We start from the raw sequence: 23,607 nt of genomic DNA, 5'->3' as shown, positions 1-23,607 counted from the left end.
GTTTGAGCCCCTATGCACCAACCAATTTAGTCTAATTAAATTTTAGATAAACTACAATTTACTTTATGAGATTTGGAAAATTTTATTTTATATTTTCAAATTCTAAGATTTGATAAAACCTACAATTTAATCTCTAATTCAAAATTTACCATTAATTATAGTGACAATGACTAAAATGCCCTTAAATCAATTTTTTTTAACTTAAACAATTTAGTTTCTGAAATTTTATGTTATAAATAAAATAGTTTAAATCAAATAATTATTTTGTTAATAAAGTTTAAATCAAGGGTTTATTTTGTTTATGATACAAAATCTTTTGATTAAATCACTCAGTTAGAAAATATATAGAATTGATGGCATTTTGGCCATTTTTACTATAATTAATGATTAGTTAAATGAGAAATTAGATAAAAAGACTAAATTATTTAATTTTAAAAATACAGAAACTAAATTATAAGTGTTACTAAATCTCAGAAATTAAGTAGTAATTTACTCTTATATTTTCACTTTTACATAGTAAAGTTTTGATCCTTATTCTGTAGCCCATATCGTATACTATCATTCATGTATGTTTTTTTAATAGTGGATAAGGACTTATTAGATCGAACAATAAGAACCAATCTATCTTCCCTTTTTTCTTTGATAATTAAATCTGATTGAGATTCGAATTTAAACTTTATGGTCATAGTTTGGAAAATTACTTCAGTATCATTAAATTAAAACTTATTAGTAAAATTAATTATCTTTACCTTAATGATATTGAAATTATTTTTAAATATTGCACTAATTAATTCCAATGTATACTTACCAAAAGCATTTAGGGGTAAAATTATTGAAAATAATTATTGGCTTGAACCTTAATTGTACCGTTGAAAATATCTATTTTCTTTCTTAATTATATATTAATTTTAACCTAGATCATATCAATTGGAATCTTTTATGACTATATATGCTACAAGGTCATCAAGATAATGTTAAAAAAATTATTTAGGTAAATTTTCTATCAAATTTATTACATTTTTTTTTAGAAATTAGTTCATGTCTTATATCCCATGTGAGATTGCAACAATGTAATAAAAATATGCTTTAAATAGGATTCATGTTCTTTATGAAAGCCTCCCATGTGAATGATAACAATTAAATAAATACACAAAAAAAAAAGTTACGTGCTATACTCTATACATACATATATATATATATATATATATATAAACTCCATAGATGAAATACACCATCGAATAGCAGAGGATGTAGATGTTTAGGACCATTAATATGCATTAACTCCATAATAGGTAATGATGAACACAATATTTAGATAATTACATATGTAATATTTAGATATATATTATTTTAAAAGTAAAATATAAATAATCACATATAATATATTTTTAATTAAAAATTAAAATTTTAAAAATCGTAAATTTTATTAGACCTTTTTAATTCCATCATGGATAGTATAAGAGAAAATCGATTGATGAGAGTTGTGTAATTTTTACTGCAAATGTTATTTAGAGAGACAACTATCACCATGTTTGTAAGGGAAATTCTAGAGTTTTATTAAAGAAAAATTATATAATAAAATTGATATGCATATAATAATTTTATTGTAATAATTGATTATGGTGGGTTTCACATGAGTTTCACCATAATCAATGATTATGATTAAATCGTTGTATGTATAACGGTTATACCATTAGTCAGTGAGAGTTAGGACTAGAGAAAAGAGAAGAGCAATATGAATGTCAATTAATATTTTATTTATTTAATTTTATTAATAAAATTATATTATTTAAAAAATGTTTTTTTTAATGTCCGTTTTATTTATTAGAAAAAAAAATCCATAAAACATATGAATTAAAAGAAAATAATATATATAAAAAATAAAGTAAAACTCAAATTTGAAATCCCCCATTGATTCTTTGGAAGACATAAGAATACCAACCAGGTAGATATTATTATTTAATTTTATTAAGGCTATGTATGGGATTTTGAAATTTTAAACTCTATGTTCCGTTATTCTCACAATGATTACATTAATATTTTAGTATTAATTAATTATCATACGTCTTTGGTGGTCAAAAGTGGACCTTATTCTCTATTGAGCCTTAATGAATAACAAATGACACAAGCAAATACGACATAACCTATTAAGGCTTCAGTTGGAAAAAGAAAATCATTTATAAAAAAAAAAAAAACAAAAAATTAATTCAATTTTCATACAATTATATTTCTATATTAATTTTATAAAAATTCAATTTAGTTGATTTATTTTTAGTTAATTTTTATATTTAAATAAAATAATTTATTTTTTTTAACTTAGATCATTATTTGTTTATCATAGTTTGTATTTTTTTAAGTTAAAAAAATTGAATTCTTTTATTTATTCTTCATTTTAGAAATTAAAATTTTACAAAAATTTAATTTAATATTTTTTTTACCTATTTCATATTTAAAATGAAAGAAATTAATTCTTTTTAATTCAAAAAAAATCATTTTAAAATAAATATAAATCAAGTGTCATCGTGTAGTATTCCAAATAAAACCATTAGATTTTTAAACATGAGAATTGATAAAAAAAAAATTAAATTAAATTTTTATAAAATTTTAATTTTCATATAGAATAAATTAAGAACAAATAATTTTTAATTTAATAATACTAAAATTATTTTTAAAATTATAAAATCTTAAATTAAAAAAATTAATAGAAGTCACATAAACAATAAATAGTATTTTGATTTATAGTGCTATATTCATTTATTTATTTTAAATTAATTCTATATGAACACTAAATTTTGTACTGAAGAACTGTGTTATCTTTAAATTATATATATATATATAATTAAATAGATTGAGAAATTAATTAGCTAAGTAATTTTAATTTGTGGATAATAAATGGGCAGCAGCAGCCATGAAATTGTAGTGTAGCGACTTTCGAAGGTGCCAATTACCCATTTGAATGTAGCTTTGAATTAGGAAATAATTAAGAAGAGAAATCAAACAAAGGAGAGGAGGCCAAGATGAAAGAGAGAGAATTCGAAACGCATTGTGACGAATGAATAGGACAATTACGTGTCAACAAATTGCAGCGATGGATCATGAGCACTGCCACAGAAATTCAACGTATTGAAATTCTGTCTTTATATTGAAATTCAACAAACAAAATGGATAATTTCCATTTTTATGTGCAGAATAGAAACGTCTTTCGTTTTTAATTATCGTCGTCTTGCATATATAATGGTGATCATTTATAATTAATGTTCTTCTGTGCTTATCCCTTATTACCGATTGGTGTATGACATTTTGTTTATTTGACTAAAATAATATGTAAAGTTTTTTGGTTTAAATTTAATTTATTATAATTTAAGACATATTTTATATGTAAGACCTGTATATCAAAAAAGTACGATTCACATATTTATATCTTAGATATATAATGAATCAGGTTTAGACAAAATTTTGACTATATTCTAACTCCTTGCTTGAATCAAAGGAAATGGAAAAAAGATAAGAAATTAAAAAATTTTAATTTTCTTTAAAAATTCTTTTGTTTTAACCTGAGATAGAGATGAGAAAGGAAGAGAAAAAAGGAAAATTATATTTTTCAAATCTTTGTAATTAACCCAAAAGAGAAATAAGTGTTATTCATATTAAAATTATTTAAATACCCATCTGGTCTCTTATTATATATTTGACAACATTTTTATAAATAAAATTGAATCAGACATGAATATGTAATTACATTGGCAAAAAATATTATTAAACCTCAATGACAAAATAATGTTATCTACTTATATTTGGATAATTAACTTAGACATAAGGGAGAAAAAAACATTAAGGTAGCTTTTCTTTTAAGAGATAAAATTGTATTTCTCACACACACATATATATATTTATTTATTTTCCTTGTACAATTAGCTATGAGTAAATATTTAACCTAAAATAATTAACTCAAATTATTTTTAATAGCAGAAAAAATAAAAAAAAAATCTAGATTAGATTGACTGTCATATACGTACTCTATGAAATTTAAAGTTTAAATTATGAAAGTTATTTGTAAAAGAATTTTGGAATTCAAGTAAAAAAAGAAGGTATGAAAGAAAGGTTGGCCAACTTAAAAGGTCAACCTCAAGCCACATGCACGATGTCATGAAGATGTATTCCATGCAAATTAGATAATTGACCTTCAGATTAAGATTACAAATTTGAAAAACCTTCCTTGTTTGATTAATTCTTGAATTTTCTTTGGTCGCCCTGGCTAAAAACCCTCATCTATAAATACCCAAGCATCCCATGCAAGATTTCTCATCCCTTACAAAAACAAAACTCACCAAAGAATTCTAAGCTTCCCAGCAAACATAATGAAAGGTTCTAATTTCCTCGTAGCTCTTGCTTTCTTGGCTTTGGCTTCCTCATTTGCCATTGCTTATGACCCTAGCCCTCTCCATGACTTCTGTGTGGCAACTGATGATGCTAGCTCTGGTGGTATGCAACCGCTTATGCTATTTCCTTTTATTACTACTATTAATTGAGTACTTTTTTTGAGCGGCATTTTCAAATTTATTTTCATTTCTGAAAATTTTGTTATAGTAATTTATTATGATAGGTTTCGTGTCATTTTCATTATAATCATATGAATTATAATCTATAATAAATCTTATGTGAATTTTATGGTAATCAAATGGATTTCATCATAATCTATGATTAAAATATATTTGTTGTACATATGAGGGTTACACGCATTAATGGCAATAAAATTGTGCTAATGATTACATTTCTTTCATGCAGTGTTGGTGAATGGAAAATTTTGCAAGGACCCAGACCATGTCACAGCAGATGATTTCTTCTATTCTGGGCTTAATATTGCCAGCGAAACTTCCAAACAACTTGGAGCACGTACCAACCTTTTGACTGTGGATTCGATACCAGGACTTAATACTAATGGCCTATCCATTGTTCGTATCGATTATGAAGCAAATGGTGGACTAAACCCACCCCACCATCACCCTCGAGCTTCAGAGATCTTAACTGTCTTGGAAGGAACTTTGTATGCTGGTTTTATCACATCCAATCCTGATCATCGTGTTTTTGCCAAAGTTCTCAAGGCAGGAGATGTTTTTGTATTTCCATTTGGACTCATTCACTTCCAGTTGAATATTGGAAAAAATCCTGCAGTTGCCATAGCAGCATTAAACAGTCAAAATCCAGGAGTTGTGACAACAGCAAATACAGTTTTTGGAGCTAGCCCATCCATTAATCCTGATGTTCTAACAAGAGCATTCCATCTTGACAAGGATTTAGTCACCAAACTTCAGAGACAAGAATGGGTGAATCCATCAGATCTTAACAGCTATTCTTGAATTTATTCAAGCAAATGTCATCATTTAGGTCATTTGATCACTATTAATTGTAATAAATAAAAAGGAAAATTCATGTTGTTTGTATTCATCTTCCAATGTATTGATTAATAATAAAGGTAATAAGATATGCCTATTGCCTCTTTCAATAATTTTATTTGATTTTCTCTCTCTATGTCTATCTCTTAATATATGTACATGTCTTTATAATAATCATACGTGCATCACTTTAAGCCGGATGTACATGAAAGATCTAATAAAGAAGCAAATAAAATAAAAAATAACCATATGACACATTTTTTTTAATCTATAACTGTGACCATTAGGTAATAAAAACATACAAGATTTATTAATCACAATTTGACAATGAATTTAATTATAAAATTCTTATAAAAACGTCAATGATCAATACAAAAAGTAATTAAATAACACATTAATCATGTCTATTTTCAAAAGATAAACATGTTTATCTGCTTATATATATATATTTATAAAATTCTACATTTAGTCATTCATTAAAATTTTAAGCCTTCACAACATGTGGTAGTGAGTAAATGAAATGCGATATCAACATAATAAATATAGAATCCACATATAAAATAAATTAGTCTGATTATATACATTATTTTAAAATAATTTTATATAATTATTTAAATATAAAATATATAATTACTTCAATATAAAATTTAGATGTAGAGACTATTTTGTTATTAAAACAAAAAGTATGGACTAAATTGTTTTAAATTGAAAAGCAATTAATAATAGGAACTAATTTGTTAATAGAATTTAAATTTAGGATTAAATTGTTACACAAAAGTAAATCAAGGACTACATGTGAATTTGCTATATCTTAAGGACTGAATTGTAAATTAATTAAAAAAAAATTCTATTCTAATGGGCCCAACAGTTCTAAGCCCATTCGCGTGTTGTATCCCAATCTACTAGAGACGGACTGGCTTTTTGTGGTGAAATTACTGCTGTAAGGGCAGGTATTCTGATTTCCTTCGTTTAAAATAAATCTTTAATTTTATATATTTATTTTTTATTTTTATTATTTTAAAAAATATTTTTTAAAAATTAAAAAAAAAAATCATCCACATGAATTCACATTCTCCATTCGGGCCAAAATTCAAGTGAGCTAATGTGATACTACAACTTTCAATAAACAAACTCGCATAACCAAAGCACGCATTTTTCTAAACTCCAAAAATTGATTATAAGCAGAATAACTCCACACCAGCTGTAGCTACCATACAGAAAAAGCTCAATGGAGGAAAATAAACCACACCAAATATCCACTAAAACAAGCCAAATTTAAAAATAAGACATCATGAAAACTGGCTGTTGTCCAAGAAATTGAAGATTATACTAATACCAACCCAAGATCAACTACAAAGTAGAGCAAGTAATCAAAGTGCAAGTCCAATAATTTAGATTTAAAAAGTAAAAATAATAATAAAAAAAAACACACTCACTTGCAATATGGTATTGAGGAGTGGCTAAGGGAGAATGAAAAAGAGGAGCAAAGTGGCCAACGGCTTTCTACTTGGAATAGTGTTCTCTGTTCTCTTCTTCCTCTCTTTTCCCGTCCTCCCTTCCCTCTATTCTCAATCCATTTTGCTTTTGGGCTATTAGGTTCTTAATAATGGGTCGGTTCGTTTCAAAGCCCAACCAATCAGAGTCATTAAACAAAATACTTTATTTAAATAATCCATCTTCCACTTTTGTTTGCCGTTTTTTAAAATTTATTTATAATTATTAATTTTTTTTAAAAATTAAGAAATATTAATTTTTTTAATAAATTTTTTATATTTATTAAATATAATAATTATTTATAATTTCTTGAAATTTATGTTAACAACTCTCTCTCTTTCTTTTAATTATGTGAGAGAAATGAATATTTTATTATAATTTATATAATTTAATTGCTTTCTTATAAAAATTGTAGTTCAATAAGGTTAAATGTTTTTTAATTTGCTTATATGTTATGTGGAACCCACTTATTTGAGATAAAATAAAAATGTCATTTATCATGACAGATAGTATTGACATACTTTTCAAAATTCAATTTTAATTTTAAATAAAATTTAATTAATTTTAAAATTTTAATTGATTTTATTAAAATTAAAAAAATTTAATTAATTCACCGAAATGTAAATGTTATGAACTATTTATGCCTTAATTGTCAAAATAAAAAATTTTGATTAAATAGAAAATTTGCATAAAGATTTGACTTCTTGATATGAATGTTGGATTTTTGATTTAAAATTATATATATATATATATATATATATATATATATATATATATATTAATTATAAAAAAATCTTTTTGACCTAGTAAAGTTTGTTCCCTATTTTTTGGGAACTAATTTTATTTTTTTTATTTTTTAACTTTATTTGCTTGCTGCTTTTAAGGATTAGGGACTTAATATTTATGATTAGTGGATTAAAACTAGAAATTTTTTAGTTGTTTAAAAACACATATTTTTTCTGTTCATGAACCACCCATTATCGTTATGTACTCTCATTAAATCTCATATAACCTTTAATCTTGTTTTCTTCTATCTATCACGAATTTATTGTTATATATTCGTTCTATATTTATTTATTTATTACATCTTGCCTCGATTTTTTTTTTACTCTACCAAAAGATATTTTTGGGTATATCGATCAATAAATTCTGAGCATTGAGAATAATTAGTTCAGGAAACTCTTAGCTGCACACAAAAGCTCCGACGGATTGAAGTATCTTGCGAGATGGACGTGGTTGATTGATTACTCGGTGCAGATGGGCCGTTTCCTCTCAAAGGGTAGCGCTAAAATTCAACATTCTTCAATCCACAAATTCACAGGCTACTCTAATCCTTTTTTCTCTTGATTTTATATTGTTATCATTTGAATTTATTATTTGGTTGTGGTCCATATTTACTATTTTTTATTTAATCTGATTGTTGATTTGGTATTAATTTTTTTTTTTTCTATCAATCTTTGGGAGGAAGTGTTCATGCTTGATTGTTGAAATGGATGTGTTGAAATCTTTGTCTAGCAAACTAGAAAAATTTACTGGACAAAATTTTCTTTGTTGGCAACAACAAATGAAATTTTGGCTTACTGAATTAGGACTATTTTCTGTGATTTTGACTGGATTTAAGGATAGAGAGTCATTTTTTCTCGCTGAAAAAACTATTGCAGTTGTTTCATCCACTAGTCAATCTACTACTGCTAAGGATGATTTAACTGATAAATATATTTTATGTTATGAAAAAATTTTAAGTGCCTTATCTGATAATATTTATCGTAATTTTTGTAATACCAAAATTGTTTTTGAATTATGGGAAGCTTTAGATTATAAATATGGCACAAAAGAAAATGGTTTGAAAAGATGTTCAATTGAAAAATGGCTTAATTTTCAAATGGTTGATGGAAAAAGTGTTTCTGACCAAATTCATGATTTTGAAAACATTATTTTTGACATGAAAATAAAAGATGTTTCAATTGATAATTCTATTTTGGTTACATCTCTTATTAAAAAATTACTACCTTCATAGTTCGATTTTGCTAGAAGTTTGAAATAGAAACGTGAAAATTTCTCTTTTGATGAATTGCTTGTCTCTTTGAGAATTGAAGATAGGCATCGTCTTACAAAACCCCAAAACAAAAAAATTGAATTAAAAGCCAAGGCACATGTTGTTGAAAATTTTCACAAATCAAAATCTAAGAGTTTTAAGAAGGTTGCATCCAAAAAGAATTTTAATGGGAGTGAGGCTCAAGTCTTAGGAGAAGGCCAAATAAAACTAGAATTGTTTTTTAGAAATTTTCTTGTATTAGATGGAGTCTTTCATGTTCCTTCTATTAGGAAAAATTTAATTAGTGCATCTTTGTTAGATCAGCATGGTTTGAAACTTGTTCTTGGTTCCAATAAAGTTGTTATTAGTAAACATAGTAATTTTATTGGTAAAAGTTATTTGGTTGATAGACTTTATAATTTGAATGTAATGCCTTCTTCTATTAATGCAGTTTCTTTTACTTTTGTTACTAATGTTGAATGTGATACTTTTTGGCATGGTAGACTTGGACATGTAAATTTTGACACTATGAAAAGAATGATAAGTTTGGATTTAATTCCAAAACATGAAATTAATAAAAAGAATAAATGTCAAATTTGTGTTCAAGCAAAACAACCCAGAAAACCTTTTAAATCTGTGGAAAGGGAAACATGCTTGATAGAATTGATTCATAGTGATATTTGTGATAGTAATAATGTTTTGACCCGTGGTAGTAAGAGATATTTTGTTACATTTATTGATGATTTTTCTAAATTTTGCTATGTGTATTTAATTAAATCTAAAAGTGAATTATTTGATAAATTTAAAGTTTATAAAGCAGAAGTTGAAAATCAACTAGAAAGGAAAATAAAAATTTTACATTCTGATATAAGTGGTGAGTATTCTTCTAATGAAATGAATGATTTTTGTGAATTGCATGGTATTATCCATCAAGTTACTGCTCCTTACTCACCTCAATCTAATGGAATAGCAGAAAGAAAAAATAAGACCTTAATGGATATGGTTAATGCTATGTTGCTTAGTTTTTGGTTTACCTAATAATTTATAGGGTGAGGCTTTGTATTCTGCATGTCTTATTTTAAATAGAATTACTTATAAAAATTCTAATAAAACACCATATGAATTATGGAATAACAAAAAACCCTCTTTGAAATATTTCAAAGTGTGGGGGTGTTTAGCTAAGGTTAATATTCCAATTACTAAGAAAAGAAAAATATGTCGTAAAACTATTGATTGTGCTTTTGTTGGATATTTTTTGAATAGTAATTCATATCGTTTTCTAGTATTACATTCTGACATTCCTGAAATTTCTAATAATATTATTATGGAATCCAAAGATGCATGTTTCTTTGAAAATATATTTCCTATAAAAAATGTGTTATCTAGACTTGTTAATGAGGGTCCTTCTAGTTCTAATTATAATAATGTGAGTTCATATGAACCTAGAAGAAATAAGAGAAATAGAAAAACTAAAGTTTTTGGTACTGATTTTTTCACCTTCTTGCTTGAAGATGAACCTAAACATATAATGATGCTATAATTTCTGTTGATGCTCCATTTTGGAAAGAAGCAATTAAGGATGAAATGGATTCTCTTACTTCTAATAAAACTTGGGTTTTATCTGATTTTCATCCTGGTTGCAAAACAATAGGGTGTAAATGGGTTTTTAAGAAAAAATTAAGGACTGATGGTTCCATAGAAAAATTTAAAGCTAGGTTAGTTGCTAAAGGTTTTAAACAAGAAGGAGTAGATTTCTTTGACACTTATGCACTTGTTTCTAAAATTACTAATATTAGGCTTTTGATTGCTTTAGCTTCTATCCATAAGCTAGATATTCATCAAATGGATGTGAAGACAGCTTTTTTAAATGGTGAATTAGAAGAAGAAATTTACATGAATCAACCAGAAGGTTTTGTAGTACCAGGAGAAGAGAGAAAAGTGTGTAAGCTTGTAAAATCCTTATATGGTTTGAAATAAGCCCCTAAATAGTGGCATGAAAAATTTGATAAGATTATGTTATCTTATAGTTTTAATATTAATATTGTTGATAAACGTGTTTACTGTAAGAAATTTGGTGATGCTTATGTTATTCTTTGCTTGTATATAGATGATATTTTAATTTTTGGTAGTAATATCCATGTTATCAATACAACCAAATATTTTTTATCTAGTAATTTTGATATGAAGGATCTAGGTTAAGTTGATGTAATTTTAGGTATTAAATTATTGAGAAATGGTAACAACATTGCCTTAACTCAATCTCACTCTATTGAAAAGGTTTGATTATGCTAATATGTCACCTGTATTTAGTCCTTTTGATACAGCAGTTAAATTGAGAAAAAAATGCTAGAGAAAGTGTTTCACAATATAAATACTCTCAATAATAGGAGCATTATTGCATTGAGCTAATCATACCAGGAATGATATTGCATACGCAGTTGGTAGATTAGGTAGATATACTCATAATCCAGACTCTTTACATTGGCATGCATTAGAAAGAGTATTTAAATATCTTAAAGGAACAATTGATTATGCTATTCATTATTGTGGTTTTCCTGCAGTAATGGAAGGTTATAGTGATGCCAATTGGATTTCTGATTCAGAAGAAAATAAATCAAATAGTGGTTATGTTTTTACCATTAGCAGTGGTGCAATCTCATGGAAGTTTGCAAAACAAACAATAATTTCTCGCTTTACTATGAAAGCAGAATTAATGGCTTTAAATGCTACTAGTACTGAAGCAGAGTGGCTTTAGAATTTTATAAATGACTTGCCTTTCATCATTAAACCTTTACCTCCAATTTTAATACATTGTGACAGTTAAGCTACTATAGCTAGAGCTAAAAGTAAAAATTTTAATGAAAAAAGGAGGCACCTAATGGTTAAACATAAATCTATACGTCATTTTTATTTCTCATGGTGTGATTTCTTTAGACTTTTTCAGGTCTGAAAGTAATATTGCCGATCCGCTCACTAAAGGACTGGCACGCCAGTAAATTCTTCAAACATTGAGGGGAATGGGATTGAAGCCTATAAAGTAGTTGCCATAGTGGACACCCGTCTTTAGAGATATGGTGATCCCATGAATAAAGTTCAATGGTTAAAAATGAAACTGTATAGTAACGAGGGAGAGCACACAATATTTTTATTATTGCGGAAAAATCCTGAGTTCCATTCCTATGGTTTAGTGCTTTCTACTGTGATGTATAAAAAGAATTAAATTCTGAATGAACCCAATGGCATATTTTTTTTGCGGGGTAATGATCACAGATTGCTCTTGGAGGGTTCACCTAGTCAGTGTGGTGGTGGGGTTGCCACTGTGAAAATTTGGGCAATTTTCTAAAGACACTCATGAAATAGATACGTGTGCATGACTGTAAAGCACAACACCGATAGAACCTATATAATTTCTCATATTGTGTGTGTGGTAAATTTTAATCTTGTTTAAAAAGGACTAGTTCAAAATATTTATGTTACCGTGTTCTTTCATATTAAAACTCACTAACACTAAGTGTAGGTTCAAACCTTGAAGGTATCTAACGCCTATTACACAGTATTATATGCTCAAAATTAATTAAATTTTAAATCATGTGGGGGAATGTTGGATTTTTGATTTAAAATTTAAAAATATATATATAATAATTATAAAAAAATCTTTTTGACCCAGTAAAGTTTGTTCCCTATTTTTTGGGAACTTATTTTATTTTTTATTTTTTAACGTTACTTGCTTGTTACTTTTAAGGATCAGTGGCCTAATATCTTTGATTACTAGATTAAAACTAGGATTTTTTAGTCGTTGAAAAACACATATTTTTTCTATTCATGAACCACCCATTATCGTCACGTACTCTCCACTAAATCCCATCGAACCTTTAATCTTGTTTTCTTCTATCTATCACGAATTGATTGTTTTATGTTCATTATATATTTATTTATTTATTACATCTTGCCTCAATTTTTTTTTACTCTACCAAAGGAAGCAATTTTTCTATCTGATATTTTTGGATATATCGATCAATAAATTCTGAGTATTGAGAATAATCGGTTCGGAAAACTCTTAGCTGCACACAAAAGCTCTAACGGATTGAAGTATCTTGCGAGAGAGACGCGGTTGATTGATTACTCGGTGCAGACATGCCGTTTCCTCTCAAAGGATAGCGCCAAAATTCAGCGTGCTTCAATCCACAAATTCACAGGCTATTCTAATCATTTTTTCTCTTGATTTTATATTATTATCATTTGAATTTTATTGTTTGGTTGTGATCCATATTTACTATTTTTTATTTAATCTGATTGTTGATTTAGTATTATTTTTTTTTCTATTATTAGGCCCTTTAATTATCTTTGAATATCTAACATATACTTAAATCAATAACCCAGATTATGTAATAATAATAATAATTGATATTTATCAATTTAAGTAAAATTATGATAATTTTAATTTGTTATTTGTTTGATTATTTAAAAATAAATATGATGAATTTAAGTTTTAAATTCGATTAATGGTAGATTTTATGATTATTCTTATAAAAAAAAAGATTACTTTGTTTTATAGAAAATTTTACAAATTTCATATTTTCTATTTCGTAAATTTTACATAATTTTAATTTCGTAAAGAAAATGTTTTATGAAAAAAAATATTAAATTAATGTTAAAATGGTAACCCTTTCATATATACACACACACACACACCTTACTTAAGAGGAATTGAATCCCTTCCACTCGATCCAACCTCTATTTATAAAGTAATTTTATTTAAAGATTTAGAGATGATTAATTAGTGAAAAAAAATTATTGAAATATTTTGATTCGTTGTTTGAGGAAAGAAATGTTATCAAAACAAACTACAGAAATATATTATTTTCAGCAAGTAGAAAAAGATGGATTCTGCACTTGCAAACCTCAGACGTATCATCTCACTCAAATATTATCAAAACAAACTACACTAAGACATATATGTACGCTTACACGTATAATTGAAGAGTTAATTTTGGCAACGTCCCTTTGAGTAGATAGACTGGAGGAATATTAAAAGAAAACGCAAGTATCAAATAGAGATTTAGTGATAGATCAAAATTTTGTAGAAAAATATTGATTAGTTCCAGATTTGTTGCTGATGCTTCACTAATCCGTCTTTCTTTGTTCCTGTAAACTGTTATAAAACAAAATCATGCATTGAGATCGCAAAGCATATGGTGCAATTCCTTCATATTTGTTTGAGCCCCTATGCACCAACCAATTTAGTCTAATTAAATTTTGGATAAACTAAAATTTAGTTTCTCAATTTGACAAAATCTATCTTGTGTTTTCAAATTTTAAAATTTAGCAAAACTTACAATTTAATCTCCAGTCCAATTTTCCATCCAATTTATCATTAATTAGTGTGACAATGACTAAAATGCCCTTAAATCTATAATTTTTTTACTTAAATAATTTAGTCCCTGAAATGTTCTATTATAAATAAAATAGTTTAAATCAAGCAATTATTTTATTAATAAAGTTTAAATCAATGGACTATTTGTTTATAATGCAAAATTTTTTAACTAAATCGTTTAGTTAGAAAATATATAGAATTACGGGGATTTGGATTATTTTTACTATAATTAATAATTAATTAGATAAAAAATTAGATAGAGAGATTAAATTATTTGATTTTGAAAATACAAAAACTGAACTATAAGTGTTACCAAATCTCTTTATATAGTAAAAGTTTTGATCCTTATTCTGCAGCCCATATCGTATGCCATCATCCATGTATATTTTTTAATAGTGGATAAGGAGTTATTAGATTAAAAATTAAGAACCAATCTATTGCCCTTTTTTTATAATTAAATCTAATTGGGATTCGAACTTGAAACCTCACAGTTATAGTCTGAAAAAAAAAAAAAAAAACCTCACAGTTATAGTCTGAAACCTCACAATTAAATAAATACACCCAAAAAAAAAAGTTACGTGCTATACTTAGATTAAAAAAAAAAAAAAAAAAAAAAACTCCATTGATTAAATTCACCATCGAATAGCAGAGGATGTAGACGTTTAGGACCATTAATATGCTTTAACTCCATAATAAGTAATGATGAACGCAATATTTAGTTTATTACATATATAATATTTAGATATATATTATTTTAAAAATAAAATATAAATAATCACATATAATATATTTTTAATTAAAAATTAAAATATTAAAAATCATGAATTTTTCTAGTCCTTTTTAATTCCGTCATGGATAGTACAAGGGAGAAACAATTGATGAGAGTTGTGTAGTTTTTACTGCAAATTTTATTTAGAGAGACAATTATTACCACGATTGGTAAGGGAAATTTTAGGGTTTCAGTGAGGAAAAATTATATAATGGAATTGATATATATATAACAGTTTCATTATAATCATTGATTGTGGTGGATCCTAAGTATATTCTATTATAATCAATAATTATAATTAAATTATTGTATACACAATGGTTATATTAAATAAAAATTCATCAATAAGGATTGGGACAAGAGAGAAAAAGGGAGGAATATGAATGTCAATTCTAATAAAATTAATAATTTATTTATTTAATTTTATTAATAAAATTATATTATTTAAAATATATAAAAATATATATATCCGTTTTATTTATTAGAAAAGAAAAAAACCCTTTCCATTTCATAACAAAACATATGAATTAAAAGGAAAAAACATATATAAAAAATAGAGTAAAACTCAAATTAAATTTGAAATCCTCCACCGATTCTTCGGAAGACATAAGAATGCCAATCAGGTAGATATTATTATTTAATTTTATTAAGGGGACGTACAGAGATTTTGATATTTTAATCTCTATTTTCCGTTGCTCTCTCAATGATTACATTAATATTTTAGTACTAATTAATTATCATATGTTTTTGATGGTCAAAAGTGGACCTTATTCTCTATTGAGCCCTTGGAAAATGAATAACAAATGATATAAGTAACTACAACATAACACAAAACGATTTTATTAAGGCTTCATTTGGGAAAAAAATATATATTTATAAGAAAAAAATTTAATTTAATTCTCATACAATTATATTTCTATATTAACTTTATAAAGATTCAATTTAATTAATTTATTTTTAGTCAATTTTTGTATTTAAAAAAAATAATTAATTTTTTTAATTTATGTCATTATTTGTTTATCATAGCTTGTATTTTTTTAAGTTAAAAAAATTAAATTTTTTTATTTATTTTTATGTTAAAAATTAAAATTTTACCAGAATTTAATTCAATATTTTTTCTTGTCAATTTCATATTTAAAATGGAAGAAATTAATTCTTTTTAATTCAAAACAAATCATTTTAAAATAAATATAAATCAAGTGTCATCGCGTGGTATTCCAAATAAAACAAAACATAATAATTGACAAAAAAATTTCAATCAAATTAAGTTTTTATAAAATTTTAATTTTCAATAAGAATAAATTAAGAACAAATAAAATTTAATTTAATAAAATTAAAATTATTTTTAAAATTATAAAATCTTCAATTAAAAAATTAATAGAAGTCGTATAAACAATAAATAATACTTCGATTTATAGTGCTATATTCATTTATTTATTTTAAATTAAGTCTATAAGAACACTAAATTTTGTATTGAAGATTAATGTTATCTTTAAATTAAATATTTATATAGATATATGTATACAATTAATATATATATATATATATATATATATATATATATATATATATATATATATAATTAATTAAATAGATTGAGAAATTAATTAGCTAAGTAATTTTAAATTGTGGATAATAAATGGGCAGCAGCAGCCATAAATTTGTAGTGTAGCCATTTTCAAAGATGCCAATTACCCATTTGAATGTAGCTTTGAATTACGAAATAATTAAGAAGAGAAATCAAACAACGGAGAAGAGGTCGAGATGAAAGAGAGAGAATTCGAAATGCATTGTGATGAATGAATAGGACAATTATTGCAGCGATGGATCATGAGCAGTACCACAGAAAGAGACCAATTCTGTCTTTATATTGAAATTCAACAAACAAAATGGATAATTGCCATTTTTATGTGCAGAATAGAAACGTGTTTCGTTTTTAATTATCCTCGTCTTGCATGCATAATGATAATCATTTATAATTAATGTTATTTTGTAATTATCCCTTATTACCGATTGATGTATGACATTTTGTTAATTTGACTCAAATAATATATATATATATATATATTTTATTTAAATCTAATTTATTATAGATTCAAGACATATTTTATATATAATATCTATATATTCAATAAGTACGATCTATATATTTATATCTTAGATATATAATGAATCAGGTCTTTTACTGTACTCTAAAGACAAAAGAAAAAAAATTTAATTTTTTTTTAATTCTTTTATTTGAACCTCAAATAGAAATGAGATAGGAAGAAAAAAAAAAATTTTTTTTAACCCAAAAGAGAAATAAGTGTTATTTATATTAAAATTATTTAAATACCCATCTGGTCTATTATTATATATTTGACAACATTTTTATAAATACAATTCAATCAGACATGAATATGTAATTAAATGGGCAAAAAATATTATTAAACCTCAAAGACAAAATAATGTTATCTACTTATATTTTGATAATTAACTTAGGCATAAGGGAAAAAAATACATTAAGGTAGCTAGATAAATTGTATTTCTCATATACATATATATGTGTGTATGATAATCTATCCAAATAATATTAAAAAAGTTAAATTTAATTTTATTTATTTTCTCTTTTCCTTGTACAATTAGGTATGAGTAAATATTTAACTTAAAATAACTAACTCAAATTATTTTTAATTATGCAAAAAATTTTAAAAAAAAATCTAAATTAGATTGACTGTCATATACGTACTCTATGAAATTTAAAGTTTAAATTGTAACACCCCTGATTTTTTTATATATTATTATTGGGCTTCGTGTAGGTATCCTCAATTCGCGGAAATTCGACAGTTGTCCGGATCTGTGAATTTCCGGCCAGACAAACCAGCTACCGGAAAAGTCTCCGAATTGGATCGAGGTTTTAGCTACCCCCCCATTGTCAGACGTCCCGAGTGCGTTCCCGAAGTCGGAATCGGCAAAAGGTAAACCCGAACCTTGTTTTTACGTAATTTTCTAGTGCTTAAATAGGATTAAAAATCCGTAAAATATTCGTGGTAGCTTAGAAAATTATGATTCTTTTTGCAATAGCTTAGTAATATTGCTAAGGACCGCGGGGCAAAGTTTTAGAATTTTTAGAGCTTGTTTGGGCAGTTTTTGCAAAAATGATCAATAATAAGGACTAAATTGAAATTTTACATATTGTGATGGATGATTGATTTGATGGGCCCAGGAGGGGCTGTGTGATATGATTGAACTGTGGATATATGGATTGTGAGTATAGAAGTGTGTTTTGAACCCTTTTTGCAGGTTGGGTAGGTCCTAGGTATAGGGGAGACTCTGCCGGATTTTCGGCACGACTTAGGACGTAATTGGTCTTTCCTTTCTTTGTATTGAGTCAAATTTATTAAATGATTGTAATAAAATTATCAGGTGAGCCGGGACAGCCTTCTTCCTCCGCCCAGCCGCCTCAGTGACCATCGTCTAGTCTGTGAGTAAAATATTAATTTTAATTGTAATTTCGATATTATTATATGTTCAGCATGCCCATGCATCACTTATATGCATATATTTATGTAGTTAAACTCTAGGCACGATTTATGTTGCATTCATAACTGTTGATGTGCCATGGATGTTGTTGTGGTAATTTGGAGCAGTGTGCGTGCGTTGGCGTGAGTGTGATGTGGTGTGGACTATGGATAGGACGGGGCAGTCACGGCTTGAGTAATTCGCTGGGACCCGATCCTTCGAGGGGTAGTCACGGCTTGAGTAATTCGCTGGGACCCTCGATTTGGTTATTAAGTGGAAGTCCGAGCTTGAGTAATTCGGCACTGAGTTGGATTTAAGAGAGTCAGATAGGGATCAGCTCCCATATGTTATGATTGATACTACAGGGTGTGTGAGTGCTCCAAATTACCTTTTTGATGTTATGATGTGAAAATGTTGTTGATGTTGCATTTCACTATACAGGGCGCATTAGTTCTAGATAGTTATAGAGATTATGGTTAAAATTGATATTTTACTCTCTGAGTCGAACGCTCACTCCTGTTCAATATTTTTTTCAGGCTACAGGAGGATTTTATTTTGGTTAACCTGCTTTTCTCCCTCGCAGGTCAATTATTACTGTTTGTATAAACTTGTTAAATCTTAGAATTTCCGCATGTGTTAGAAATGTTATTTGATTTGGGTCTGTAAACTAAATTATTATTTTGGGACACAGAACTTAATATGCTATGCATGTTTGATGGATTGGATGAGGGAGCTGAGCTCCCATTTATTATTATGTTGATGAGTATGTGGAGGGTGAGCTGAGCTCCCCAATGGATTGTTTATTGTGTTTACAGGTCGGGTGAGTCGAAAACTCCCGTTGGAAAGTCCATTTTATGGCCGGACTCTGTCCGTTTGTTTTCTTGATATTGGGCCCAAATGGGCCTTAGAGTTGGGTTAATGAATAGTTAAGGCTTACTACGGGCCTCGGGGGCTTTAGGCTGGCCCAGGTCCTAGTGCCGGTCCGGCCCATAGGTTGGGTCGTGACAAATGTGGTATCAGAGCTTAGGCTCCAGATTCCTAGGGAAAAGTTGTCTAAAGTGTTGGGAAAAGTCTAATAGGAGTCACATGCGGAAAAATAGGGTCCATATTCGTCTTGCATTGTCGTCTTTGCTTCTAGTTTCTGCTTCATATATTGTGTGTAAATATGAGTCTATAGAGTTGTGCAATGTGCAATTTTGAATTTTGTGGGCTAATCTTGCTGAATTTCGGAAAATGCGTAGAAGGTGAGAGCCGCCATCGCACTGTAACAGATGTGCCCGACGAGGTGTCAAGACAGATGAGGCGCTGCCAGGAGGCGGGGTAGGAGGCCTAGAGCTGCTCAAGTAGAAGAGCAGCTACCCACAGTTCAAGAACAGTCTTTCATGGCACAGGGTCCCATGGACCCCATGGCAGCTACTCTAGCCGGGTCTGCAGAGAGAACCATCGACATGATGGCGCAAAGATATGGTCCACCCTCCACAGCAGCAGTCCACCGCACCAAGAGGGGAACCTTACAAACAGATCATAAATTTTAAGAAGTTGGTGCCTGGTACCTATGATGTGTCAGACGATGCATATCGATTTTTGGATTCCTGCAGACAGGCAGGAACAGAATTACAGTTGACTGATAGAAGATTGATAGAATGTATGCAGCACGTCATGGGGCCCATGCCTAGACAATGGATGAATGACTACGTGTTACCCCGGATGGAGGGTTTGACATGGGCTCAGTTTGTGGAACTTTTTATCAATCGGTTTGTGCCAGAAAGCTTCAGAGATCAGAAGCAATGGGCCTTTGAGGCCTTAAGACAGAATGGTAGGTCTGTAGATGAATATGCTACAGAATTTCTGGAATTGAGCAGATATGCCCCTACAGCAGTATCTACAGAGACTATGAAGGTGAAAAGATTCCTAAAGGGGCTTGACAGAGGTATGCGAACTGGCCATGATGTCGGATCGATCTTTTGATGTGGTGGTTGATCGAGCTGCACAGATTGAGATTAGCTATCCGTGGATGACAGCGGAAGAGCAAAGAAAAACAGAGCAGAGGGTTCCTCAGGTGTCCCTTCCATGGGTACTCCGGACAGTGGTGGCCAGGGTAATTACAGAGGAAAGGGTAGGAGCAAGAGAAGTGGTTTCAGACACCGACCACGAGGATTCAGACCAGGGTATGGATCCAGCAGTGGTAACAGCTGGGCATGAGTTCCTGGTGCAGTTCAGATCCTCCTTGGCACCTTGTGCACAAGGTGGAAGAGGACATTCAGACCTTTTTTGATCGGAACAGGAGTATGCTTCAGGTGTGGCCAACCGGGTCACTTTGCTAGAGAATGCCCAATGTTCAGCGAGCCACAGATGGGGAAACAGGGTTCTGTTTCGAATGATCCTCGACAGTTGTATCCGGTAGCTTCCAACATGGCAGTGGCCGATTCAGTATGGCCGAGGATAAGGGGGACGTGGATTTGGAGGCAGATCAGGAGGTAGAAGTCGATGTCGTGGTTACGCCACTCAGGTTAGGGGTCAAGCTCGGGTTATCACCCTGACCCACCAGGATGCTCAAGCTTCAAATGCAGTTGTGGCAGGTATTCTTCCAGTGCATTCTTATGAGGCTCGTGTTTTGATAGATCCGGGTGCTACGCACTCATTTGTCTCCCCTGTGTTTGCCATGAGGTTAGGTAGAAACCCTACAACCTTAGAATGCCCTTTGTCGGTAGCTGCCCCACTTAGTGACAACATAGATGTAGACATGGTATTTCCGGGCAGCCCAGTGGTAGTGGATGGAAAGATCCTCCCAGCAGACTTGGTTCCTCTACCAGTAATGGATTTCGATGTAATCCTGGGGATGGACTGGTTGGCAACTCATTATGCCACCTTAGACTGCAGGAACAAAAAGGTATACTTCCACATACCTGGTGTGGAAGAGTTTAGCTTTGATGGTGACAGGAGCGTGGCTCCATATAATTTGGTGTCAGCAATTAGTGCCAGAAAAATGTTGAGGCGTGGATGCCAAGGGTATTTGGCATTGGTGAGAGATACATCTGTAGAAGGTGTCAGCATGGAAAATGTTCTCGTTGTCAGAGAATTCATGGATGTCTTCCCTGAAGAGCTTCCAGGGTTGCCACCAGAAAGGGGAATAGAGTTCTGCATTGATGTTATTCCGGGTACAAACCCCATATCGATGCCACCTTACAGGATGGCACCAGCAGAATTGAAAGAGCTGAAGGAGCAACTACAGGAGCTCTTGGACAAGGGTTTCATACGTCCGAGCACTTCACCCTGGGGTGCTCCTGTTCTATTTGTGAGAAAGAAGGATGGGTCATTGAGGTTGTGTATCGACTACAGACAGCTGAACAAGGTGACTGTGAAGAACAAGTATCCACTTCCTCGGATCGATGATTTGTTTGATCAGCTCCAAGGAGCTAGATTCTTTTCCAAGATAGACCTGCGGTCAGGCTACCATCAATTGAGAATCAGGAATGAGGACGTGTCCAAAACGGCTTTCAGGACAAGATATGGTCATTATGAGTTCTTGGTGATGTCTTTTGGACTCACTAATGCACCAGCAGCCTTCATGGACTTGATGAACAGGGTGTTCAAGCCATTTTTGGACCGTTTTGTCATCGTATTCATAGATGACATTCTGGTATACTCTCGGACCGAGGAAGAACACGTGTGGCACTTGAGGATGGTGTTGCAGACTTTGATGGAGCACTACCATACGCCAAATTTTCGAAATGTGAATGTTGGCTAGAAAGCATCTCATTCTTGGGACACTTTGTTTCAAGTGACTGTATTCAAGTGGATCCCAAGAAAATTGAAGTCAGAATCGATTGGCTTAGGCCTACAACAACCATCGAGGTGCGAAGTTTTACGGGTTTAGTAGCTACTACAAAGCGTTTTGTGCAAGATTTCTCCGTGATAGCGGCTCCCTAACTAAGTTGACCAGAAGAATGTTCCATTCATTTGGACAGATGATCGTGAGGTGAGTTTCCGAAGCTCAAGGAGTGTCTAACCACCGCCTGTGTTGACACTACACGTGAGTGGTGAAGGATACGCCGTGTCTTGTGACGCCTCGAGTTGGCCTAGGTGTGTTTTGATGCAGAATGGAAAGGTAGTGGCTTATGCTTCAAGGCGGTGAAGAGGCATGAGCGTAACTACCCCACCCATGATTTGGAAATGGCGGTGTAGTCTTTGCACTTAAAACTGGAGACACTACCTGTACGGTGAAGTGTGCAAGATATACACCGACCACAAGAGTTTAAAGTACATCTTCCAACAGAGGGATTTAAACTTGAGACAGAGGAGATGGATGGAGCTTCTGGAAGACTATGATTGCCCCATCCAGTACCACCCTGGGAAGGCCAATGTAGTAGCAGATGCTTTAAGCGTAAAATCTTACGTAGTTTGGCACATTTCAGCAGAGAAGAGATCGTGATTCAGGAGGTACATGAGTTGATGGATCAAGGTTTAATCCTAGATCTTTCAGATGAGGGGTATTGTTGGCTCACTTTTCGGTGAGGCGGACTTGAGGGACAGAGTTAGAGTTTCCCAGCACAGAGACCAACAATTGATCAAGATTATAGAAAGAGTACAGCAAGGTGAAGGTGGTGAGTTCGGATTTGCCAATGATGGCGCCCTAGTGCAAGGTTCTAGGATATGTGTGTCCGATGTGGACAACCTCAGGAATGATATCATGCGAGAGGCACACTATACACTGTACAGTATCCACCCAGGTTCCACCAAGATGTACCATGATGTGAAAGATAGCTACTGGTGGAATGGCATGAAGAGAGACATAGCAGACTTTGTGTCCAAGTGCTTGACTTGTCAGAAGGTGAAGTTTGAACACTGAGAGACCGTCAGTGGAAGCTGCAAGAGCTCCCTATCCTGCAATGGAAGTGGGAAATGATCACTATAGATTTTGTGACTGGGTTGCCTCGTACCACATGAGGATATGATTCGATATGGGTAATTGTAGACCGCTTGACCAAATTAGCTCACTTCTTACCTGTAAAGACTACATACTATGTGGCACAGTATGCCC

At 30.3% G+C, this 23,607-nt stretch overlaps 1 protein-coding gene across 2 annotated transcripts in view; it reads left to right on the top strand.

Moving 5' to 3' along the window:
- The first annotated feature begins 4,301 nt into the window (after positions 1–4,301).
- LOC110669337 (germin-like protein subfamily 1 member 11) overlaps positions 4,302–23,607 on the top strand; it is a 46,881-nt gene continuing 27,575 nt past the window's right edge. Inside the window, exons 1-2 of one of the 2 annotated variants that reach the window (XM_021830986.2) lie at positions 4,302–4,482; positions 4,786–5,373. In XM_021830986.2, the coding sequence (XP_021686678.2) occupies positions 4,359–4,482; positions 4,786–5,357 (696 nt within the window). In that variant the 5' untranslated portion in view covers positions 4,302–4,358 and the 3' untranslated portion in view covers positions 5,358–5,373. Of the gene's footprint in view, positions 4,483–4,785; positions 5,509–23,607 lie in introns of those variants that run through there. The other variant, XM_021830971.2, reaches the window with a different exon arrangement.

The sequence above is a fragment of the Hevea brasiliensis genome, chromosome 18 (assembly GCF_030052815.1).
Source record: "Hevea brasiliensis isolate MT/VB/25A 57/8 chromosome 18, ASM3005281v1, whole genome shotgun sequence".
In the NCBI taxonomy this organism is placed as follows: domain Eukaryota; kingdom Viridiplantae; phylum Streptophyta; class Magnoliopsida; order Malpighiales; family Euphorbiaceae; genus Hevea; species Hevea brasiliensis.
This window is presented reverse-complemented; position numbering and strand designations above follow the sequence as displayed.